The sequence below is a fragment of the Falco naumanni genome, chromosome 6 (genome assembly GCF_017639655.2).
Source record: "Falco naumanni isolate bFalNau1 chromosome 6, bFalNau1.pat, whole genome shotgun sequence".
NCBI lineage: Eukaryota > Metazoa > Chordata > Aves > Falconiformes > Falconidae > Falco > Falco naumanni.
Genome location: NC_054059.1, coordinates 42070857 through 42096745, shown reverse-complemented (window position 1 = coordinate 42096745; position 25889 = coordinate 42070857). Strand labels below are relative to the sequence as shown.

Sequence of the window (25889 nt, the reverse complement as noted above, 5' to 3'; positions counted from 1 at the left end):
TGCTATGCTTTCTTAAAACGTCCCATCTGGCTAGTTAGTAGTATCTTAGTGTAAACTACACTTCTTTCCAGGGAAACAAAAGTGATGTATTTACTGTCTTTACAGATAAACAAAACAGGAGTAAGAATCTTGGAACATTTGTATCTTCTCCTAAAAAGGTTGGAGAAAATATTCAACTTACCTATTCAAATGGAGACAGCTGTGGTGGTAACAAAAAAATCAAAACTATCATCACTCTAGTGTGCAGACCAGGTGAGAATATCCATACTCTGATCTCTGATCTGATTAAAAACTAGAGGTCACTTGAAATGCCCAGACATGAATGCTAAATATTAGCGTGTGCCTTTGTCTTTTGTTTCCTTCTGTGCAAAAGATGAAGCATTGTGGTTTATTTACTAGGATGATAACAGTGTACTCGCAGGTATTTAGTTCTGCTCACCTGGTATACAAGTACCCTTTAAAGAACTTTGAATAAGTGTCTTGAACTAAGATTCTCAGAAATATCACAAAAGTATGTTCAAGCATTTAAAACTCTATAAATACCTGGAAGCTATACAAAGCACTTTCTTTCCCTAGATTGTCTTGATGGGAAAGACTGGTTCTGAACTGAGATCAGACATTTTAATCTTCTCTTCCAATAAGCATGTTTTGTGTCTACACTCCTTGCAGTTTATGAAAAGCAGAAGCATTTGCAGAAGTTGTTCATGTTATTCATCTCTGTATAACAGCCCACTAGTTTAACTGTGTCCCAGGGAAATAGATAACCTGTATTCCTCTGCCTGAGGAAGCTGAATCCTTCAAGTGTGCTGGCTGTTAGGATCTGGTTATGCATTACTTCCTAATAAAGCTGTTGCTTTGTAGCAGAACACCAGGTAGTGTGTCAAAGCAAACATTTTTTTGAAGAGTGTGATAGTACTCAGGGACAGACTGAGCGGTGCATTTTTGCTTCTGGGCTAAGCTTTTGTTCGTGGGAGGAGGATGCAAAGAGTTTGTGCAAGGAATTTTTTGTTCTATTTAGTCCTCATTTCAGAGGAGAGGTTGTTTAACAGTTAGTCTGGGTTTGCTGTTGGGGAGGAGTTAGTGTTCCTAGGCTTAAATTCCTAGATCTTTTTGGCAGCCTGACTGTCTCTATGTGTAACATCTTCCTCTTGTGATACCAGGCGATCTAGAAAGTGCTCCAATCTTGATGACTGAGAGTGTGTGTTTATATACATTTGATTGGTATACCGCTGCTGCATGTGTCCTGTCTAAAACTGAAGGAGATAACTGCCAAGTCTCTGATCCTCAGGCAGGTATGTATTTACATTGAACAGATAGATGGAAAGGTTGTGAGGGATAGAAATTGTCACAACAGTGAGTGTCATGTGAAGGGAGGGGGGGAGATTTCCCCAACCCTGGGTGTCTGATCTGTCTGTCAGTGCCCCAGGAAAGCCGAGACCCTTGTGCCCGACCAGTCTGTCAGCGTCCCGTTACAGGGACCCTTCACTGAACAGTCCCGCTGGGTCGGAGGGCAACTCGACTGCCTTGTTCAGGGAAACACCCCAACTGCATCAGGGGGACCCTCAGCGTGTCCTCCCGCTTTACCTGAATGTGTGACCCACCGCTGGCAGCTGCTAGCGCCCACAAAGGGCTAACGGTAACAGGTTACGGAATAACACTCTTTATCAATATAAAATCATGACAATTAAGGTTCATGATAATTGGTGATAGGGACTGTTGGCAAAAACAAGCTTGAAGTGGTATATAACCAAAACATTGATCACTAACAACAGCTGGTGTGAGTTAGTAGTCATTTAGCACTTGACCAAGCAGGTTTCCCTGTGGGGGAGCAGACAGGTTCAGCCCGTGGACTGATCCCAGCAGTTATGACCGAGTCTTCCCTGACCTCTCCCCTGATTCATTCATTCACTTGTTACACTTTACTCTCAGGTGGAGCTTGAGTGACTCTAGTCAAACATTCTTTTATTATCGATTGGTGTAAAATTCTCTTGCTTTCATTTAAAGACATAGTTAATAAGGAACAGAAAGCGCCTGCTTGTGAGGGGTGGTTGTGCCTTGGAGGTGGGTAACTTTGGGATGGAGGTGTGTGTTCATATTATAATGAGATAATTCTTAGATGCTCATTATAATTTTGACACAGTTGTTGGCTCAGCATCGGACATCTTCCCATTTGACAGCTGCTGTGCAGCATATCGGCTGTGTGGTCCCATCAAGTTCCCAGTCCTGCAGGGAGCGCAGCAGAGCCTGGCCATGGGGTCTCTGCTGCTCCTCTAGGGTGGCAGGTTGTGCTGCCCAGGGAACCCTGGTGGAGCAGATTGTGTGCGTGCCAACTGCCCTGGAAGTGGCAATTGTATTTTACCCTAAAAAGGTTGTTGTTATGCTACAGCTTCTGTTAGGTCCCAGTTTTCTCTTAATTTCCCCCCTCCAAGCCATTTTCCCACGCTGAGTCCTTTTGATACATAAGAACAAAGCAAATTCAGTCTAAGTCTAAGCACCCACAACATTCTAGCACAGCAGTTTTAAGCACATGGGCATGGAAGATCAGAACAGCACAAGCTTAATATTCCTCTAGTGTCTGTGGAGGAAGATAGGTGTGACGTGTATTTTACTGTAGTAAATCTCTCCGTATAAGAAAACATACTTTAGTGTGTCCATATTGTTTCTGTAACAATAATTACATGGAAGGAGACTTACTGGGGGGTGGGGGAGTGAGCTAGCTGTGTCACTGGTAGAACCAAAACCTGTGAGAGATGGCAGGGAAAAATTGAACTGATAAAGCTTATTCCTTCTCGTTTAGGCTTCTCTTATGATTTATCACCTTTGGCCAAGCAAAATGGGCACTATATAGTTAATACTAGTGAATACTTGTTTTACATAAACATCTGTGGCAGTGTGCCGGAGGAGTTGTGTCACACAAAATCAGCAGCATGCCAGGTAACGCAAAGGTGAGTAACTCTAGTTCTGTTGTCTGTAGTAGATCACCTCTTGTTGCATGATGTGTTGTTTGTGGGCAACAGTGAACAGTTTGCTTGTAAAGTAATTACTGTGCTGCCTGTAATAAATTCATATAATTTGCATGCAAAATATTATTTGGTAGTGCTGTAACTATGCTGTCAGCTTTTTCAAGTAAAGTGCACACATGTAATCTTGCTTACAGCTAGCTTTTGAGATTGAATGTGTCCATTGCTCCCCCTTATGTTTCCCGTTAACTGCTGCAGCTGTAGTAAGCCAACCTACAGTTTGTATTCAGGGTCAGCTGGATTCCAAGAGCTGGCCAAGGAAGCACTGCAGCGCTTGGGATGAGTAGTGGCTGCCTTATGCAGAGGTGGAGCTCAGAGCTTGCATGTTGCTCTGTATTTCTGTTACTAATACAGCACAGGCACGGTCCCGGTGTGTACTGCTACTCGGACAGCATCATCGCTGTTGTGTTCTACAAGCGATGCTTGAGGTAATATCTGTACACCTCAGGTTCCAGGTCAGTGTGGTGCCAGAGGTGTGGTACGGTGCAAACACATGCAGCTCTACTGGAGTTGGCTCTGAGTTACTCTCCCGCCAAGGGGAGTTCACTGCAGACACTAAGAATGTTCGTTAGGGGAAGGTGGTCAGGCTAGGTCTGACAGAGCCAGTGTTAAATTAAAGAAACCCTGCTAAACCAAAGCTGCTCCTGAACTAAGAGCATGTGAAGGCAGCTTTCTTCCCTGAGAAAGAAGACTTGCTGTTGTGCAGTGCTGGGTCTTAGCGGTCCACACGTACTTGCACGGAGCCAGTTTGAGCCCAGCATTAGCGCGTCTGCAGTTTGAATTCTCTGGAGAATGAGAACTCTGTATTTCTGTTGCTCTTCTAGAGAAAGGAGTGTTAAAGTTTTCTAGATAGCGAAGCAAGGTACAGTGTTCCCTTCCAAAGAAGGACATCTGTTCATGTTTTAAGTTTCCTTTTGACAGCATTCTTTTCATCCTAGCTCACTTATGTCTAGTCAACCTTATTTAATTCTTTTGTCATATTATAGTGTCTTCTATAAACTTACCTGTGTGCTTACTACTTGTAAGACTTCTCTTAAAGACAAAATTAATTTTGCATTCTGCCCAGTCTCAAAGCCCACTTTTTCTTTTCTAGTAAGGATCAGTTTTGGAGTCTTGGACTGCCCAGTTCCAAACTTTCATATTACGATGGTCTGATTCAGTTGACCTACAAAAATGGTACAGCATACAATGATGAGAAGAAAACACAGCGATCTACCCTTATAACTTTCCTGTGTGACCATCAGGCTGGAGTAGGTCAGCCTGAATATCAGGTAAGAAGTTCTATATAAAGAAGGGAAGGATTTCCATCCCAAAATCCTGACAATAATTGCTGCTAGGGTAGTGCAAGCCGAGGCTCATGAGGAGAAATATTCACTATCTATAAAGCAGACTGAGAGAAGTAGTTATTACTCTTGGGATATATGCCTCTTGTTGCACCCTTATGGCTTGTCTTGACCACTGAACAGTAAGATGTCCACCTGGATCCAGGTTCTTACTTCACTCTTCTCTAGTCTTTGGGGCATGTAATTACCAGTGCTCTTGATAATTTTGTATTGCTAGCTGAAAAAACCCAAACTCGCTGAGAAGTAACAGGTGGTAGGACTGTGTGTCCTGCAACACAGCAGACATCAGTTACGTTGCTCTGGTTCTGTTATTTTTGGAAAGAGTATTTTTTGGTGGCACAGCAAATGATAAGATCTTCAACAAAATAAACCTACACAAATCAATCTGAGAAGATATATCCCAAAACCAAGGGGAAATAACAAGCTTAACATATAAAGGAGTAGTGTTGAGTCACAAAGGATTTAGTGTGGAAAGCCTCACTGACCTATTCTGCTGTTTTCTATAGACAGAAGATAACTATACCTACAACTTTAGGTGGTACACTGAACATGCTTGTCCTGAAATGCTACTGGAATGCATTGTGACTGATCCCAACACCATGGACCAATATGACTTGTCAAGGTAGGAGAGTAACATATACACCATTACATGGCTATTCTACTTCAGTGTTCTGGCTGATGGCTTAGCACTGGAAGAAGTTGGCTTCCTGTGTAGGCAGCACTAGAAACTTCATCAGTTGTGACAAACTTACCTGCAAATACCTTGAAATGGGGACAGTATTTCCCTCTAGTATATGGACTTGCCTTAGAAGATGTAAGTTGACGTTTTGGGATGGTTTTGCTTAATAACATATTACTTTGACAATTGGTGTTCTGCTTCCTAGGAGCATTCATTTTAATTGTAACGCTTAAAGATGAGGAGGAAAAGTTATTTTGAAATGTCTTACTCATCTTGTTGTTGAGACTGACAGAGAAAGCTATTGAGAATCTATGAAGAACATGTGTTCTAAGCTTAGAACTTTCTCTTCCTGCTCAGCTTAGCAAAATCTGAGAAGAGAGGTGAAAACTGGTATGCCATGGATAATTCAAGAACAAGTGAGCGCAAGAAGTACTACATAAATGTCTGTCGACCACTAATCGCTGTCCCAGGATGTGACCGGCAAGCCTCTGTCTGTCAGATGGAATATCGGCATGATCGTGTGAGTAGCCTTTCCATCCCAGCTTGGAGCTGGTTTGCCAAGTGAGTGAGGTTTAGGGGTATATGAGATAAGCATGTGAATTCTGGCTTCTTTGTGCAAAATGGTATTCTTGTGTATCCATAATGTTGGCATAGTCATTGCAGAATGGTAGACCTCCTGTCTGTCCCTTCAAAGACTAAAGTTTTAATTTTTACAAGTATACCAATGTTGCGTTTGATATGCATGATTCTTTGTCATAGGTTGCAGAGGCAGACAAACTGCATCCCTTCCGTGTAAACTGCTGTGGTGTCACAGACTGCTAGCATTACTATAGGAACAGGCTGCTCTCCTGGGGATATTCTGTCTTCTGGCTTGTTTTAGATTGAGCTGTGGAAAAAATATATTTGAAATGTTTGTCATCACCCTCTGAGCTCTCTTTGACTTTGAGTAGATTATGCAGATGTTGCCAAGCTGTTTAAAAAAAAAAAAAAAAAAAAAAAAAAAGATGGTGGTGGTTGTGGACTTCAATATTTCCCTGAAGTATAACAACTTTATCTTGGGACTGTTTGTGCTGACAGACAGGATGGACACCTTGCCCAGGGGCTGGCTTCAGTGCTACTCAAAGCTGTAGGGAAAGCTGAACTAGAGGCTTACCAACCTAATTCCTTCTGTAAAATGGAGAAGACACTTTATCTCCATACTGTTGAAGAGTATGTCTTGAGTGACTGAATCCGTACATTGTGGCACTTGAGCTAAATATTACTAGTTCCTTGTGCTTGCATTAGTCCTTGTTGTGTAAGGGTGCTTACTTGACATGTGGAGGCACATTAGAGCTTCGTTACTTCATTGCTGAAGACACTGGGATAAAAAGTGAGCACACTAGGTCAGCCTAAATGCAGAGGAGTTTTGAAAAGAAAAGCCAACAAAACAGTGGAAGTCTTTGTGGACAGAGTTATTCTGGAAGTGTATTCTTTTTGCAGTTGCTGACTTACAGTTTCTTAAAAATAGGAAACATCAGTTACCTTGCAGAAGTGAAGATTGATTTGGACCTTATTAGTAGCACCTACTGTTGTTCTAATGCTCAGTTTCTGCTAGTCCTTTTTAGGCTTTGCTAAGCGTGGCAGATCCCTAAGGGCATTCTTAGAATTGACTGGAGGCTTCCACATACTGTGTTTTAGAGCTGTACAAATTTAATCCTACTTACTGTGCATGAGGTGTAGGCCTTCCTGAATTCCTAAGCTGTGTAGCCAGTGAGATGAGGATGACTGTTGTGAGGCACTTACAGGCACCTTATTGTACTAAAAATAAAAACAAAACAGAACAAATAAATGCAAAAAACCACCTCCACACCTGCTTGTGGAGCTTGTCTGTTGAATATGTGAAATTTAAGTACAGAATGGGTGAAAAATGCAGGGGGATCTCTACACCTTTATCTTCAAAACACTTAAGATAACCTTCTGTATACAAGATTGTTGTGGTAGCTGTTTTCTTCTTTTTGACCGTATCTGTAACTCCTCACTTGAGTTTAGAATTACTGACATGCTTTTTGTTATTTCTAGGTTTCTTACTCCGAAGTCACCTCTATTAGTAATCTTGGTGTTGCCAGCAAAGAACTGGTAGTTGAAAGACCTGGACACATTTTTCTAACCTATGCAAATGGCTCTGTGTGTATTGATGCTGATGGAAAGAAAACTACTTATACCACCACCATTCACTTCATCTGTTCCAGGGGCACTCTTGTAAGTACAATTGATCTTTCAGATGTTGCTTCATCATAGTAGGTTTTCCATCATATAATGTGAAGCTACTTGAAAACGTATAGGGTGTAGCAGATTCATGAAAAGGGAGACTTCTTGAGGACTAAATAGAAATGTAAAACCAAAGCTGACTTAGATGCTACAGAAGTGCATGTCTCAGACTATTGTATCATAAGCTAGAACTAGTTAAAAACTAACAGCCTCAGTGAACAGTTGATATTTCAAACTAGTATAATTAGCATGAAAAATACATGGGGACTTAAGATGGAGGAATTGTACGTGCAAACATTGCAGATCTTCTTAAGAGCATTAATATTGTAAAGTATATCTTCAGGCTTAGATTCTGCATCCTTTGGAGTTCCTAAAGCTTTTCTGATACAACTCCGCATCCTGAAGTTTAGATTGAGGGGATAGTTAGACTGAAGCTGGCCTAGACTTGGTCTTGCTGGTTTGTGAATCTGCAGGTCTGTGAATCTCCTCACTCACATGATCATCAGCCCAAGAGGTATGGTGAAACTCTGTGACTTGGAGCAGTTACGAACTGCTTTTCTTTTGCCTGAAAACACTGAAATGAAGTGTGTATAATTAATACTCGTGTTGTTACTTCAGCTAACAGAGTTTAGTGTTGCTTGATTTTTACTTTTTGTAATAGTGGACTATACATTATACCCCAAAGCTCTTCAAAGCACAGACTGAGGCAAGGTCTGGTTATTCATGTCTAGATTCAATTTAATTTAATCTAATATTTGAATTTAATCTGAATATTTGGATGTCCAGTTCAGTTACTTGCTGAAGCTTAATGAGAAGCCAAATGTTTAGCTAGACAAAGTTTTCAGTGGTGACTGTCAAAATAAATAGGGGAGATGGAAGCAGGATGGGAATTGTGTGCATTTGTAGTGAAGTCTTTTAGAAGAACCTGACACTTCCTCATAAAGTGGAATCTCAAAACATGAGGTGGTGTTGACTGTTACACTTACTCTGGTCTCTCTGCAATCTGTTTCCAGAGTAGCAGCCCACGGTTTATAGCTATTCAGGAATGCGTGGCCACGTTCTTATGGGAAACTGAGGCTGCTTGTCCAATCAAGGAAACAAAAGACGATTCTCAGGTGAGAAATGGGGACATAATTGCATTCATAGTCACAACATGCTATTTTTTTTCCCTAGCATTTCTGGTTGCTGTGTTTAAATGATTTTTGGAATAAACTTAACTACAGTGAAGTCTGAAGTTACTGCGATGGAGTCTTATGCTACTTTATTGCTTTCTTGAAGTGTTCTTAAAATGAGTAATTTCTGACTAAAGTATTCAAGTGTTGTCGCTTGGGGACAACTTATTTGCCGTGGCACTGTTTCATTCCCTTAGGTGGCTGCTGGTAAAACTGAGTTTATATGTAAGGATTTATATTTATATATTGTCTTGTTTGTATTTAGATCATCAAATAAGGCTTCCCCCCTACCCCAAGCTACTCAGTTGTTTCTACTTTACAGGTCTCAACGTAAATATGTTAGTGTGAAAACAACCCTCAGATAAAATTTCCTTGCTCTTAGCTAACCTGACAGATGTCATCTGTTAAATTGCACTTTGATATGTTATGTGGCTGTGATATCTTGTTATGTGGCTGATGTCAACAGACAGCTGTGCAAAAGAATTGAATCAAGTGTTGCTACTGCCAGAGTTGTATTCTGGTGGTTCAAATTAAGTTGCTGAGTGGTACGCAGGCTAGGAATACGTGTAAATCACTACTTCGGCTCTTTAAGCAAGTTAAAGGTAAAATTTAAAACAGAAGAAATGCAGAAAGAGAAAATAATGCTGTTATATTTTTTTTTCCAGTCCTGCTCTGTGCGAGATCCAGACACTGGCTTTCTGTTCAATCTGCAGCCGTTAGCTTCTGAAAAAGGCTATATGGCTACTGGCATCGGGAAGAAGTTCTTGGTAAGGATTCAGACCGTACAATCTGTTGCTTAAGGATGCTGCTGTTAAATTTTTACAGTTTTACTTAGTGAGTGAGTGAAGCTTTGACTCAGTCCTCTTACGAAACTTTAGTTGGCAGTGAAGTACTGTGCTTGAGGGGAGGAATGGAAGGTAACTTGACTCATCTCGGATGATCTTAAAAGCATCGAACTTCTGGTTCTTAGCAAACACAAGGTAGCTACACTTTTGAGTCTATACATCATTTTTCAGTTATGGACTCTGTTTCATAATACCAGTTTGCCTGCTGGTGCTGAAGTGGCCAGTGGAAGACCAGAAAGGGATTTAATCTGTCCATATCAGTGTTCTTAATGTGATCTGCATGTATCAGTAGTCCTAGGGTATCCATAGATCCTACCATAGTGGTTTTTTTTAGTCTAAAAATAAACTTGCTAAACAACATCCTGCACTACTACTGGGGAGAACTTGTGGATCCTCTAAGCTGAACACTGAGAATACTGTTCTTGTGTTATAGTTGGTTGGCTTGCAGTTTAGAAATGGCAGACATTTCATGCTGTTTGAAATAGTTCTTGGCCAGTGACTTTACTGATGTAGAAAAGGCTATGTGGACCTAATTTTTCTGGTGCAGTTAATATTGTGTGCACCCACATGTTTTCAAAACTTCTAGCTAAACATTTGTGGACCCATGCCAGATTGCGGTAAGATCAATGGCAAAACGGCTGCTGGATGTGAAGCAGAAAATCTGACATCGGTGAGGCTGGTGGAATTGGACAAAACCCTGTATCTATCTGGTGAAGGGTTTCTAACTCTTACTTACAGAGGTCCTCTTCGAGTACAATCAGGTGAGTTCAGCATCCATCTCCAAGACACATTTCCTAATGTTCTATAAACTTCCTGTGAATGGTCATCGTTTATTCCTTTGTTCATGTGCTAAAACCTGCTGGTCTTGCTGTTAGTCATTTAAAGAAGCTAGTTCATATGAAAAACTTAGGAAAAAAATCAAATCATGCGGAATGGTAATGGCTCAGCTTTCAGAAATAGATGTGCATTTCAGAACTCCTGGAAAGAGACCAATACAAAACAGGATTTTTTCCTTACTGAGTAGATGAAAAATACTGCTCCTTGCATGGAGAAATAGGTAGCCAAATTGGGAAAACAAGCAAAATGAATTCTGACTCATGTCCTAAGTGAAGTCATTGCTTTAAGCTTCAGTTTCATGTATAATGCTCTCTAAAGTTTTCATATCTGAAAGATCACTTTTCAGTTAGCTTATACTCTCCTAGATGGAATTTCTTAAGTGCTCTATTACTTCCTGTACACCTATTTCATGAATTTAAGTCTGTTTTGCAGGTAAGGTTACTGAAAAGTGTGTGTGTAGCTTTTGGTTTTCACGTGCCCTCCAACTGTACTGAAACTGAGTTTTCATCGAAAGGCATATGCCACTTTAACAGCAAAAGAATTTTAGGAAGACCGAATTTTGAATTCGGGAACCTCAGATGCTCCTGCATGTTCGTCCTCTGTAAAAATTGCTATGGTGATATCTCTTTATTTTCCCAGTTGTGATGTTTTTGTACCTGATATCCAACGGGAAGCAAGTGATTGAGCTGTAATGTATTTTGCTTTAAGAGCTTCTACCATTTTGATAACACTGCTAACCATTTTGATGACAAGTATTACTCCCCCCAGTAATTCTACCATTTCTTGTGGGCTGTGGAAAGGAGGTCTAACCAGAATGTAACACGCTGCTTACATAATGTCAGTATTTGTTTAGCAGTCGTTAACACTGAACTTACAAACAGCCAAAACCTTGGTATGTGTGATGTAATTTAGAGGTTGTTGGTACAGCTGACTTGATGTTTTATAGGTTTTCTGTTTCTTTAAGTATGTGAAAGACCTAGCAAACATAGTTCAGTGAAGGTAATTATAGCTGTGAAATGTGTCGATGTTCTCGTCTGTCATTTGGAGAGAGAATTGTGGCTGCTAGGCAATTTAGCACAGGTCTCTAAAGAAGGCTTGTGTATTTATGGTTAAAAGACCCATAAATGATAAGGTAGTGTTTTCCTTGAAGCAATAATAAGAAACTGCTAGAAAATTTTAGTCAAATACTAGCTTGAACTTTTACACTCAAATATTCCTGAGGGAACCATCAGCAAAGTGTTTGTTTTTACAGGAACATCAGACACGTTTACGGTGACTTTCATTTGTAATGATTCATATCCTGGAGAGCTTAAGTTTGTGCGTGAAGAGATAAACAGTGTGCTGAACATCCATGATACTTTTTTTGAGTTTCACACAGCTCTAGCCTGTGCTCCTGCTCCTGTGGACTGCCAGGTTACGGGTAGGTCCCTGGAATGTGGGTGGGCTCTGTCCAACAAATGTTGGAAGGATTAACTAGTAGCAAACTTCTCTGGAGAAGGGCTTTAAGAATACCTGTTGTGAAGACATTTGTAAAAATTGAAGTTTTCATAGAAGTTGTAAAGAGGGAGAGGAGTTGTTTGAAGCAGGCTTAAGTTACAAAGACAGTCAAGAAGCTAATATGCAACACAGTGGTATACACAAGGGAGTTGATAATTACTTTGAAAACATTTAATCCTTTTCGTGACTGGGTGCTGCTTCAGCCTAACTCTGAAGAAAATGAGTCACTTCAGTATTGGCCTCTGGAAAAGTGCACCTGTAAATTGTGGAGTAGTTACCTGTGGGAATTCAAATGTAGTGATTATTTTTTTTATGGCAACAGTACCTTTTTTCAATGGATATCTAATGTAATTCTGAAAATTACTTTGAATTATTTATGTTCATCTGTGAAACTTGTATCATTTCAAACCCAATATTGCTACAAGTATCTAATAGGTTGTCTTTCAGTTTACTGTATGTACCACATATCTTTCAGATGCTGCTGGCAATGAGTATGACTTAAGTGACTTGAGCAAAGAAGGTGAGCCATGGGTTGCTATAGACACTTCAAAGGAAGCAAAGAAGCGAACATTTTTCTTGAATGTCTGCAAGCCTTTGCCCTATGTGCCTGGATGCCCTGGTAAGCCAAGTGGCAAACATTTCTTAACTTGTGACTTCTGATGCAAGACCTTATATGCAGAATGAAATCCTTGGTTATTTTAGTAGGATGCCTTGAATCCTGCCTATTCAGTCACTTAAAGTGCATAGACCTGGGTGAGATATGTCAAGGGTATAATTGGCCTTCTCAAACTGAGAGCAGGACTCCTGCATTGAGATGTGTGGGAATGCATTTGGGAAAAATGCATTGAGGGCTTTATTTGCCAGTAACCTTGATTTTATTTGTGTGTTGTTTGTTGTTTGGTTTGGTGTGTGTTTGTTTGTTTCTTTTTTAAGAAGAAAGGAAAGCTAAATGTTGTTGAAGCCTCTTAACTGAATGAGGGCAGAATGAGAAGCTTATGCTATGTCTTGCTGCACTTCTAGCCAGTTTGATTTATTTTACCTGTTGTGGTAGTCTTCTATCAAGTCTGTGGGAGCAGATAAGTTAGTGCATTTTTACAGATTTTGGTGAACGCAGGACAGTAACTTGTTCTGTTCCTCAAAGGCTTTAGGCACACAATGTCTCTTAACTGTACTTATGAAAACACTTACGTTGTGTTCTGCTTCATGAGTTTGAGAGTGTCTGCTTTAGTTCTCAAAACTCTCTTAAAGCTACTCCACTGTGTTGTTTTACAATGAAGTTAACTATAGTTGTCAAAGCTTTGAACTAAAATACAGGCTTTTTCTTTTTCCTGTAGGTGGTGCCATAGGATCTTGTGTGAAATACACTGATAAAAGCAGGAACCTTGGAGTCATTCAGATAAACCCACAGGCTGCTACTGATGGGTCATTGAGCATTATCTACTTGAATGGTGACACGTGCAAAGATAAGCAGCGTTATTCTACACGTATAATCTTCCAGTGCGATCAAACAATGGTAATTTTCTGTGCCACTTGCTGTTAATGAAGATTTTAGAGCTTGAGCTTAGTATAACAAAATAGACAGTGTTTATTCCTCTTGGAATGGGGAAGCTGGTTCTAAACCAAATATCTTGTGTACAGGCTTTTCTCTTGTCTCTCCTTACAACTGCTTTCTGGAGTCTGTGGAACACAACAGTTACCTTGATTGTGGAATCCTTTGAGCCACCAAAAGCAGCTCTTTGCTGAAAATAAGTACTGAGATTTGCTAATAGAGATCTTAGACTGTGCAACTGCAATAAAAAAGGATTCTGCATGTACCTTTTGAGACTCACAAAGCAATCGTTGGTAAGCCTCCTTCATATGGCTGTTTTCTGTAGGGATCACCAGTGCTTGAGCAAGAAGGTGACTGTGAGTTTGTATTTGTTTGGAGAACCTTGGCAGCATGTCCTCTTCACAAAGCAGAAGGTAAGTGTCATTACTTGAGCTTTAAAATATCAAACACATCTGTACAAGTAGTGAACACTTAGTGAAGCTATGTTTGTTTCTTACTCTATGAATCTTCCTGTAAAAGGTCCTGGCTTGTGGAGGGATGTCTCTTTTGAGCTTTAAGTCAACTAAGAGTCACACCTAACGTTAAAAGTACAATTTAGGGTGACAGGCAATTGTACTTCCCTATCTAGGGAAAAAAAGTAACAATGCTGTCTTGGACAAATCATGGTACTAACTTGTTAAATCACGGGCAGACTTGCCAGTGTCTTTTAAATCTGAAAGCGTCAGGTTCCATGAGAATATGATTGATCCTATGCCTGGCACGTCATTCCCTGTCCCCCACTGAAGACTGGAAGCTATGCTGTAAACGTGACCCTTGTTAGACAATACGGGAGAGACCAGTGGGAGGAGTATCAGAGTTCACAGTTGACTGTGGGACATGCAAGAAGGAATCACAGGTTCCACGTCTGGTACTTGGTTGACTTTTAGCTGGGAAGCTGAGTGTGCAGGTATCTTCTCTGCCCTTGCGGGCTTTAATTTGCTACTTCTGGATAACATGTTATAAAACATCCAGACTTCCTGTCAAGCATCTGTTGCAACAGTCCTAGACACTATTGAAACTGCCAGTGACCTCATGTGGCATAAGAGGAGTGTTAACAAGCTACTGCCCTGCAGCACACAATTGCCGTGCAGGAGCTGGTGACAAGAGTTGTGGTTTTCAAGGGAGGCAGACTGTCTTGTTTTTAACTTGGTACCAACTTGTTGGGTGATTGAGAGGTGCATAATAACCATGTGATACAATCTGATGGCTTTTTAAAAGCTTCAGAATATGGAGCAATGTGTCACTTTAAAACTGAGGACTTGATCAGCAGCTAAGTTACTGATGTGTATCAGCTGATTAGACTAATGACACTAGAATCTTCCCAAACCTTTTCTGTCTGTGTCTTGGTAGACCCATAAGCTGTAGCTAAATTTCCTATGATTGATTATTTCCTAACTTGGCAAACTTAACAGCTGTTAAAAGAAGATAGAAGACTGACATCTAGGACAACTTTTGCTTTGGCCTTGTGACCTTGCTGTTCTTTCCAGATCATTAAGCAAGCATTGGACTTAGTGTCTCTAGTTCTGTACTTAATCTTCAGCATGGCTGAAGGAAGAACCTGTGAGGCCACTCTGAGGTAGTTTTTGAACTACAGTGTGACTTTTGCATCTTTCTTTAGTGGTAGTTATAACAGAAATGTTCCATTTGTAGCTTAGTCTTGTAGTTCTAGATAATTGGTGACTTCCTGAAATGAGCTGCTTAGCTGGACTAAAATGGTTCTTCAGCGTTACTGCCCTAAAGCGCCAGATACTCATCTTTGTGGCCTTGTTTGTGCCAGTAGGCCTTAGCTGTCCTAAGTGTGTTTGATGTAGCTCATTGATATTAAGTTGTATTTTAAATTCTTAACTTTTCTTTAAAGGAGAGGATTGCCAGGTGAAAGATCCAAGGTACGGTCATGTCTATAACCTGAAACCACTTTCCAATAAAGACATAAAAGTGAGTACAGATGAGTATGACTACTACTTCAGAGTTTGTGGAGAAATAACAGAACCTTGCAAAACAGAGGCTCACACTGTGTCATCATGTCAAGTAAAGAAGACGGACTATACTTTAAGAAAAGTAGCAGGTATAGCACTTGATCAAAAGGAACTTAGAGAATGGGAAGATGAACCGGGGTGTAACTGAAGCCACTATGTGATACAAAAGGGGTTCTTGCTAACCTTGTACATTTTATGGGAGAAAGCACCCTAGCACTTCTGCTTCATGTGCAAATAAAATGTCATGTGTATAGCTATCTTGACACACAATTAGGAGTGTGCTCAACCCCTTACTGTACTGGAATAGCAGTCATGCAATAACTAGGTCACAAAGTTTAGAGGAAAGCTGAAGTCTTTCTATCAATACTTGGTTGTGCATGTTACTGCTGTCTGTGAAACCCTGTTGCTAGAGGCATTGTTGCAGTCATGTATTTACTGGATTAGCTGTTTACTTGTCTCAATTCTTTGCTTCTAGGCTTACTTACAGAAAAACTGACTTTCAAAAATGGTTTAATAATGATTAATTACACCAATGGAGAAAAATGTCATAAAATATATGAACGATCAACTGCCATATTGTTCTATTGTGACAAGACTACATCTGAGGTTAGTTTCAAAACATATACTTCCTGTATGTAATGTGTGGAAATGTAAGGTGAAAAACACGAACTAGCTTCCTTCAAGGACTTATAGATTATGCAGGAGATTGAAGGATTTTGTGAGGTAATAAAAAATGAGGAATGTTTTGGATTTCCTGTTTATGGAAGGTACCTTTGTTATGCCCCAGGAAAGTCAGGGCATGTTTTTCCTTTAAGGGGTGCCTGCTATTAGCAAAGATATTGGAGATGTGGGGAAGAGATATTCTCCCAGAAATAACAGCCTTTTCTTTGTAAGAAATAAAAAGCAGGAGGAAAGCAGGTATTATTACATGGCCAGACCAAAATAGCTGGTTACCTGCTTTTAGTATTACCCTCTCTATACTTGCACTTGCTTTCCTGTTCTTAAACAATGGTGCCTAGAGTTACTTTTTCTCTTCCCCTTATTTCATGAAGGAGGCAGAAGCTCCTGATGGGCTGCCCTTTTATCAGAAGTGTGCATATGGATAAACTTGGGTTTGGGAGAAGCCATGCTTTCAGCTGGTCAGAGGCATAGTGTGGCTCTTAAGATTATATATAAACACAGGTTCCTGGATCTTCTTGAAGCAAGGCTGAGATATTTTGGTAGCTTCAACGTGTCTAAATGAGAAAGTAAATTCCTTTTGTATTGTGTTCTTTCAGCCTGTATTTTTGAAGGAAACTCCAGATTGTACCTACATGTTTGAATGGCATACTCAGTACGCTTGCCCACCTGTTAAATCTACGGAGTGCTCCTACAAGTAAGTTGTTTCCACAAACTTAAAATGTAGCTGTATGATGATAGAAACACGTACAGCCTTATTGCAACTCAGTGTGATATTACCACTTTAGCTATTGTGTTTTGACTTGGTCACTAACCAGCTAATGTAGCGTTCAATGCAAATGCCACGTGTTCTAAGTAACTTCTGCAATTTATACTTCCTAAAACTAATTTCACTGAAGAAAAAGACTTTGGAGCTTCTTCTGGGAAATAAGCTTAGTATCAAAGTGAACTGTTGGGTGTGCTGTTATTGATGGTTGAACTCTGAGTATGTTAGGTTGTTACAAGTGTCTAGTTATTATCTAACTATAGCTAATTTAAACAAGAATACAACTGCTGTCTGTATGGAACTTCCACTGAACAAAGCTCTAGGAAAAATCTCATCTACTTCTGTCACAACAAAGTATTAGCTCATTAAGATTTGTTAAGTGGTGTCAAATGTGGCTAATAGTTGGCCCAGAGTTTTAATGTCTGGCATCACGATAGGTTTCTACCCTAAGGTAGAACAATCCACTGTAACTATGCATTTGTGCTTGCCATGCGCTGAAAGCTGGTGTGCTTCAATGAAAACTCAGAATTACCCTTGCGCTGGCTGAGGGCTGTGTGCACGTGGATGGTTAATGTGGGCATGGCTGGGGCACTGATACCTCTACTCAATTTGAGGTTTGTAGGGAGCAGTGAGTCTGGTACAGATTTCTTTTCCAGCATGATACTCTGAGCAGAGGTACTAGGCTGAAAGTGTTGTAGTAACTTAAGAATTGTAAGTTACAATGATTTGATTTTTGTTTTTTTTAAATGCCTCTTAATTTGAATCCTTTGTCTTACAGGGATGATGAAGGAAACTTCTATGACTTCTCATCTCTGACACGGCATAGAGAGAACTGGGAGGCAATAGCTCTATCTACTTCTTCACAGAAATACTATATTAATGTCTGCAAGCCCTTAGTACCATACGGTGCTGCACGTAAGAGCAAAATAAAATATATTCTCACTGTAGTTAGGGGAGGCAAGTAATAACCTTCTGTTGTTCAGAGTGAAAAAATCACAAAGCAAAGTGTGTAGAGACAGTGGTGTAATTTCAGCACTAGAGGGAAGGGTGGATTATGGGCCTGATTTCCATCTGCTTGACTAATGAGATTCACTAGCAACTCTTATCTTGATAACTTCAGTACTGTAGCTCTTCCATCCTTATCCAAAGTCTGCTATAGCTCTTAAAGATTATTTTAACCTTTTGGTGCAAGATGTTAACTTCAGAATTTTCTCTATGGCATCTTAACAACTGACTCTACATTTTGTCCAGTGGAAGACCAGGTAACAGACTCTGGCCTTCCACTCTGTGTAGCAGTCTGCTTCCCCCGTAGCTGCTGCCACCGCTTTCTGCATGAGCTTGAGCGAAGTGAGGCAGTTGCTGCTACTTGTGATTTTGGGGGGAGAAGAAACCCCACCCCAATGAGTATGGTTGGGACAGTGGCTTGGAGATAGATCAGCCACTACATACCTGAAAGTAGAGCAGTGGAGTTTTAGTCCAAGGAAGTAAGCCTGAACAACATTAGGAGTAATAATGCCATTTTTGTTCATCTGCATAGGTTCCTGTCCTTCTGATGCTGCTGCCTCCCTCATGGAGGGTACAAAATGTACAAGTCTCGGGGAAGTGGCTGATGGTCCCCGGTGGGAAAATGGCATTTCTGTTCTGAAATACATTAATGGGGAGCAGTGTCCAGATAAAATTCGCAAGAAAACAACAATATTGCGCCTCAAGTGTGATGAAAGCAAAATTGTAAGTGGGCCCCTTCTGGTGGGGTTCTATGTTTTCATGAGTCGTTCATACCACTATATGTGTATGGGAAATGGTGGGCAGTTCTTATCTGTTCCCTTTTTATCTGTAGTTGGATGGGAGCCAGCCTTGTAAGCAGGTTTGTGAGTATTTGAACTTCAAATGCTGAGCAATTTTTAAGAGATCTTTTTGTACACTCTGCTAGCACAAATTTTATCATCTATAATAGCTTCAGATTGCCTGTTTGTGTCTTGAAGATGATGTAGGTTGGGAAGTGTTTCAGGTAGTAAATAATACTATCTATGTAGTTCCTAACTCTTGCACACCTGTATGCCTTGCCATTAAGTACTCTTCCCTTTGGTGAGCTGTCTTACCCGCACTTTTTGCGTTTTCTGTTGCCCAGCTAGGCTGCCTTTAGCTCTCCTCTCATCAATTCTTTTGTTCCTGATAATGGTTCTGTACTGTTGTCTATTTGAAATACTCACAGTTAAATACTCTGTCCCATGGATAATTCATTGGACTGTTAATTCATCGGTCTGTTAAGTCCTAGGACTGGCATTCAAATTGAGCTCAGCTGCAGGCTTCAGGGGTAATTCCATGGCGTGAAATCTTAGACTATCACTCTTTAGAGATGTGTCTTTCTCCACTGTTCCTTCTTTAGGAATCGAAGCCAGAACTTATAATGGCCATTGAGGATTGTGAATATACCTTCTTATGGTTCACCGCTGCTGCATGTCCTCTTAAAAGCAATGTGCAAAATGACTGTCGGGTAACCAATCCTGCAACAGGTGAGGAGGTGGCCTCAGGATTTTGTATCTGGAAGAAGCCTCTGGAAACAGCACTACTGTGTTTGTGTTCTTGAGGGACTTTATTAGAAAAGGGCAGTGTTGACACATACTCTGGATAGTGACCAACAAGCTTATTGGTGGGTAGAAATTTCTTGTAAGGTGCTGCAGTATCACTTGGAACAAAGAGTCTATAGTTCTGAAACTAGTTTTGCCTCCGTTAATATGAACTAGTAACTGTTTGCCTTTCTAAGCTAGCAGGCAAGTAGAAGCTGGTTGGCCTTCCTACTAAGTTACTGAAAGCTTTTAAAGAAAGAAATGTCTTGATTTTGAATCTCAAAAAAGATTAAATTATTCCCTGATCTGCCTACAGGTCACCTCTTTGATTTGACATCACTAAAGCGAGAGTCTGGCTATACCATCAAAGACTCGCACAACAGAAAAATTCAGTTGAATGTTTGTGCTGACGCTAAAAGTTCTTGTGCTAGTGGAGCTGGTAAGAATCTTATCCCCTCTGATACTATAATCACTGACTGACTGTGTAGGGTACCCAAAGCAAGTATTTATGCTGAAGTTACAGTAAAACGAGAGGGGCACGAAGGAATGAAGAGAGCAGCTCTGTGGCTGAATTGGTTATGAAAAGATCCTGAAACTGTTCTAGAGAATGAAGCAATGTATTCCTATCAAACTCCATTTCTAAACTTAGATGGGCTCACTGCCAGTCCAACCCCTTTAGGTCTGAATGGGTAGATATTATTTTGGACATAAGGGCAGGAGTGTAGACACTTCTACTGCACCTTTTGACTGTTGTGAAAAGGAAGAAGTTAGGAGATTCCAGCTAGTGAGCTGAGCACAAGAATTGCTTTGTGCTGATGTACTGCTGTATTGCATCTGCACTGAGCCTTGTGTCTGTACTTCAAACCCTTGCCAATCTTTCTGGTTTTCTGTTCTGTTTTGGATGCTTCCGAAACATCAGTAGAAATCAACTTCTATTTCAAGCTACTTAGTAGCAGGTTGAATTGCTAACTGTTCTGTCAAACTGAATATTATCTTAAATGCTAATGCATGAGTAGCATCTTAAATGCTAAAATAGGAGTATCACTTGTGAATTGGTTGATTTGGTTTTTAAGAGGCATCTTAATAAAATTTTATGATCTGGCTGTTATTTTGTGCTAATCTCTTGGCTTTCAGAGAAGTGATAACCAGACACTGTGCTCTGTGATTGCTTAAATGTGTATAAATGCAGTACTTCCTGCTGGTTAATGAAGTATTAAAGACAATGTTTGGTCTTTGTTTCAGTGCAGTTTATCTCAGATTAATGGTAACCTCTGGGTGGTGTGAAACAGCCTATCTTTCATAGGAAAATTAGTCATGCTAAAACCTTAAGTTTCCTGCTGTTCATGTTGTAAGGTGCAATTTTGAAGGACAGTTGCATCGGATCTGTTTTGTTCATTTTTCTTTTTTCCTTTAGCTGTCTGCATCACTGGTGGTCCAAAACCAATTAATGCTGGAAAACAGAGTAAAACTTTAACTTACGAAGATCAAGTGTTAAAGCTTGTCTATAAAGATGGAGATCCTTGCCCTGCAGACCCTGAACTGAAGCACAAAAGCTATTTTAGCTTTGTGTGCAAGTCTGATGTCGGAGATGACAGCCAGCCTGTTTTTCTGTCTTTTGATGAGCAAACGTGCACTAGTTACTTCTCTTGGCATACTTCCTTGGCTTGTGAGGAAGAGGTAAGAATTACTTTTATGGCAAACACTTGTGGGACTGAATTTCTGGGTGATTAAGCTACCAACAGTATATGTTTTTAAATCCTTGAGGGAAAGGTCTCTTTCTGTAGCACAGAAGCCAAGTTCATACAGAAGTTCTCAAATACTTAGTGACTTTTCCAGCAGAGTTGAAGAATATTTGGCAAACTTCTGGACTGCATGCATGGTGAACCAAGTTAAAATTTTAACACTTCAGAATAACCCCGCTGTGGAACCTACTTAGCTGCTTTTCTGTACAGCTCAAATGGAAGCTACAGGGCATCTTCTTGGCAACTGATGGTTAAAGATCCACCAATGTAACAGGCCAATAGAGCTTAGGCTGAGTTGAGGGTGAGGATGGATAGCATCTCTGTGCATGGAGGTAATCTTTGTTTCTGAGCAAGTGACTAGAGGCCAGGCAAGTGTATGATCAGTTTGCTTAGTGCAAAAATTGGTAAACCTCCATAGCATGAATTTAGGGCCTGCCTCTGCTGTATAACACATGCTGTAATAATGTGATTTGGTCAGCTGTGGATGAATTGGTGTTCTAGATAATACTTGGAGCTAGTCTTACTTCAGTTAATTTTAGCTAGTTAAATTGTTACCGGTAATGGATGCAGTGAGTAAAAAATAGCAATAAGAATAGAAAGCTAAATGAGCTGTAAGGTGAATTCAGATTTTTTTTTTTCTTAACACCTGACACATTATCTTTTGTTAATCTGCCTAATCATTCTTTTTGTTGCCTTGATTACTTCTATTGTGACCATCATTCTCTGCGACAAGTTGGTTTTTTTCTCCTTATTGCTGTCTCAATACTACCACAGCTCTTGCTTCAGTTTAGGAAAAGCATTTTCCAGCTTTCCTTTTCCTGGTAAGAACTGTCATGTCTCCCCTCCTTCTTTTGTAAGAGTTGTGCTACACATGGTTCTAGTTTCTTCTTCAGTAGTATGTACCATGCTGCAGTAAAATCAGCAGTGCCTAAAAACATTGTGTTTCCTAGCCTGTTCGTTCTGTTCAGTGATCATTTGTGCATTTCTGATCACTTTTCACAGTGCATCCACAGTGACCCTAGCTATTTCAGGTGATGGCTAGGTAGGAATGATGAATATTTATCCTGAAATTAAACAGTGATTTTGTTATTTGCTCCTTATCTAATATCTAAACAAGAATAAAACTCCCAGATTCCACATAGGCTGTCAGTAAGCTTAGGCACTTTTAAGAACGTGAGAAGTAAGTTCTGAGGAAATCCAGTGCTCAAGACATCAGCTTGCAATACAATAACTACATTGTTATAACCAAGCTTGTTTACTGGAGGTGGTCCAGTGGTGTGTGGGAGATGGGGAGAGGAAGAAACTGTAGGATCCACTGATCTTAGGAAGACATAGTTGACTGTATGTTGGAGTATGCGTGCCAGAGCTTTACGTCTTGGTATTGTTCTGATAAGGACTCCATTCCACAGGAATGTTTAAACAATTGAGGTTTTTCATATACATCTTGTAGGAGCTTAGTATCTGTAGACAAATCAAATTTGTAACAAATGCTGCTTTACACAATCAAGTCTGAAACGTTATATGCAGTCACACTTCTGGTCCTCTGAAGGACAGGGTGTTTGTCACTAAATCAAAGCAAGTAATAATAAGAGCAATAAACCACGCTTTGTTGTAGGTGAAGTGCTCAGTATTGAATGGCAGTTCCATTATTGACCTGTCTCCTCTGATCCATCGCACTGGGTATTACGAGGCATTTGTGGATGAAGATACAACGGATGTTTCTCCAGACTTCTACATCAACATTTGTGAGCCTCTCAATCCTATCAGGGATGTTGGTTGCCCACCTGGAGCAGCTGTTTGCATGGTTCCTGTTAATGAAGCACCAATAGTAAGTACTGCTCCTGGAATCACTGAAACATGCATTCTCCTGCTAGTTTAAAACAGTATCCCAGCACAGATACCTGATCTGAACCAGAGATTTGACAATGGGTTAAAGAAATGGAATACAAAATCAAAATCTACCCTGCAAAATTACCTTTCGTTGCTTTTTGCTATGAGGTATATTCCTATCCTGAACCCCAGGGTTTTTTTGGGTGCTAGAAGATTCCATACAGTGACAAATATGAAAATTTACTACAGAATTTTTGTCATGTAGTGCTGTGTGCCAAATATGGAGACTGGGAAGCCGAATGGCTCTTGGTTTGCCATTCTGTGGCACAGGAAAGGCATGATTGATCCCATGATAGCCTGTTGCAATATGAAGCAGGATATGTCCTGGCATGCTCTACAATGAATTTAGTAGTTCCATGTAAAAACTTGACAGCTGCATGAATAGCAAGCCTGTGGCAGAATATTGGTTAACTTGTCTGTGTTATTACTTTGAGAGATGGAGGCTCTTTACCTTTTGAGATCATCTTTATGAGCTGTAGGAGATACACAAAATAAAAAGTTGAGATTGTCTTCCATGAACTTCAATGTTGATCTAGGTACCTTACTTCATTGCTAATACTACACTATTTTTAAGTGATATGTTGGTATTTTGGCACAGTGATTTAAAGAAAAATCTACCTGTAAGATGCAGAACCTTCTTAGCTTTTGTCAAGCTTAATGGAAGGTGTTTTAAGTTGTTCAACTTGTATTTTGTTAGGATTGAAATGGAAAAATTGTTTGAGTATAGAATGTAGTTTTCAAAAGTGCTTCCATATAAACCAGACAGAGGAATCTGAATTGATCTGAATCTCTGGGCTGATCTGAAATCTAGGTATGTCCTATGTCTCAATACATATTTTTGCTTGTGTAGGATATTGGTCGTGTTACTGAACCTCCCAAGTTAAATGAGGCAGTGAATGAAGTTTACATCACTTACAACAGCACTACTCCTTGTCGGATAAACAACAAATTGAACTATACTTCTCTTATTGTATTTCACTGCAGCCAAGGAACTAGTCTGGTAAGGCATCTATTAAACTTACATTGATATTGGAGTGCAGTGGGAATTAGGTAGTAACCAACGTTAGCTTTGTTTAAAATTAAACCAAGGATTTCTTTCTAGCATGTAAGGATGGACGTGTTTCAACAACTTAGTATTTGTGTTCTTAACTACTTGAATACATAGCACTTAAGTACTTAGTATTTGTGTTCCTCACCAGGCAAAATTTCATAGGGTGCATGAACTTTAGGCTTGAGAGTAGCAGGTTCTGATGGTTTCAAGGATCAGATTCCACTAAAGTAATGTAGCGATAACTTATTTCTGGCATTAAACTTAATGCTGTATTGCGCGTTGTCTAGGTCCAAAAGCTTGTACTTGTACCACAAGCTAACACAAGAACCAGTGTAACTGTTTGTAAAGCTAGTACTGGGAAATATTTCTGCTATGTTGTAACCCTTTCCATAATCATACAAGGCTTTAAAAATTTGCTTTCAGATACTTAGGTTTTTATTTTCGGTTGATACCTGAATACTAAATTGAAGTTGCATGGTGTGTGAATCTAAAACCTCTTGAAATTTTTGAATGCTTTAGCAAACTGTAGAGAAGCACTTGAATATGTGTGACAAACTAGAGCCTGTTGAAAATACTCAGGGGAACCATTTTCCATCAACATGGGGCATAAGCTGAAACTCTAGGCAGCTCTAAATATTATACAGGCCATACTAATTTTTTTCAAAATATGACAAAGGAAACAGCATTCTTTCTAAACCTTAACTCAGTGAACTTTCTTAATGTTTTCTACCATGGAGAAACTCAACTCTCTCACAGTTTTGTTGCTGCTTGCAACTGAGTTAAACATCAAAATCTTGACCCTAATTAATAAGAAAGTGTGTGTACTTCAATTACTGCTTTGATAGCTTTCTGGAGCTAGGTAGAAAGTACTTGTAGCTTTTTTTTTTTTTGGTACTGGTTGTAATATGAAGGCATGGTGTTCGTCCCAGTCAGTAAAGCCTAGCCTTGGTAATAACTGAGGTAACTTAGAGGTGGTGGTGGTAGTAGTCCAGAAAGAACAAAAACCTCCAAAAATTAAACCTAATGTATCTTGCTGTTTTCTTTGGTAACAGGGTAAGCCAAAGATGATAAGGAAACTTGACTGCAGTTTTGTGTTTGAGTGGGAAACTCCAGTTGTGTGTCCTGATAAAGTGAAAACTTTAGGCTGCTCTGTGACTGATGAACAGCTACACTATACTTTTAACCTGACCAGCCTTTCTGGAAGATCATTTGAGGTAATGCCTTTTGGTGATGTGATTTTTTTTTTTTTTTTTCTTCTTTTTTTTGTAATTGCCCCTTGCTATCAACATTTTAAAACTGAAGCTTGTCTGGCCTCTGACAGAGGGAGTAATATTAGAGGGAAAACATTGGGGTTTTAATGTTTTTGAGAGGGAAATTCATGGATATACTGATAGGGAAAGGAAGGAGAAACCTTCACCCATGGCAGAATCCTGAATGTGAAAACAAGTCTGCTGAACAGACTACGTCCTTGGCCCTGTTGGGTGTATTTTGTCTGCAGTTTTGCCATATTAAGGAAGGCCAGACTTGCAATTAGTTACTTTTTCTCCTGCATTATGCAAGTACTGCATGAGACTTGGTTTATAGAGCACTTGGCTGGTTCTTTGTAAGCGTTGAGTGTAGGCTCTGAGGCAGCCTTGTTGTGATGGTTCTGGATGTCCACACAGGTATTTTCTGGATCCAACAGTTACCACATTGGTGTGTGCAGCAAGGCAGCAGACTTGCCTCAGGGAAAATGCAAAGATGGGGCAGTGTGTCTGACATCTGAAAGTGGTGCATCATCTTTTGGAGACATAAAGGAAATGAAAATGGACTATAGCCACCAGGATGAGACTGTCATCTTGCAGTATACAGGTGGTGATCGGTGCCCTCCAGGTAAGACTGAAGCAGATCTCCTCTTTATGTAAAACCTTGTCAGTTTTACCTTTAAAGTATGAGGTTTTGTTGTGATAGGAGGGAAGCAACATATGGATTTTACATATGTTAATAGAAAC

The 25889-nt window shown here is 40.0% G+C and overlaps 1 protein-coding gene across 1 annotated transcript in view; it reads left to right on the top strand.

Annotated features, from left to right (window-relative positions):
• IGF2R (insulin like growth factor 2 receptor) overlaps positions 1-25889 on the top strand; it is a 60752-nt gene that overhangs the window by 24069 nt on the left and 10794 nt on the right. The window contains exons 13-38 of the mRNA XM_040599324.1: positions 106-252; positions 1161-1292; positions 2798-2945; positions 4114-4291; positions 4870-4985; positions 5400-5562; positions 7101-7280; positions 8303-8404; positions 9127-9228; positions 9893-10067; positions 11396-11563; positions 12116-12259; positions 12975-13153; positions 13515-13602; positions 15087-15293; positions 15680-15810; positions 16482-16579; positions 17427-17563; positions 18186-18376; positions 19035-19161; positions 19532-19654; positions 20630-20892; positions 22573-22785; positions 23698-23847; positions 24951-25112; positions 25563-25770. Of these exons, the coding sequence (XP_040455258.1) occupies positions 106-252; positions 1161-1292; positions 2798-2945; positions 4114-4291; positions 4870-4985; positions 5400-5562; positions 7101-7280; positions 8303-8404; positions 9127-9228; positions 9893-10067; positions 11396-11563; positions 12116-12259; positions 12975-13153; positions 13515-13602; positions 15087-15293; positions 15680-15810; positions 16482-16579; positions 17427-17563; positions 18186-18376; positions 19035-19161; positions 19532-19654; positions 20630-20892; positions 22573-22785; positions 23698-23847; positions 24951-25112; positions 25563-25770 (4032 nt within the window). The remainder of the gene's footprint in view (positions 1-105; positions 253-1160; positions 1293-2797; positions 2946-4113; positions 4292-4869; positions 4986-5399; positions 5563-7100; positions 7281-8302; positions 8405-9126; positions 9229-9892; positions 10068-11395; positions 11564-12115; positions 12260-12974; positions 13154-13514; positions 13603-15086; positions 15294-15679; positions 15811-16481; positions 16580-17426; positions 17564-18185; positions 18377-19034; positions 19162-19531; positions 19655-20629; positions 20893-22572; positions 22786-23697; positions 23848-24950; positions 25113-25562; positions 25771-25889) is intronic.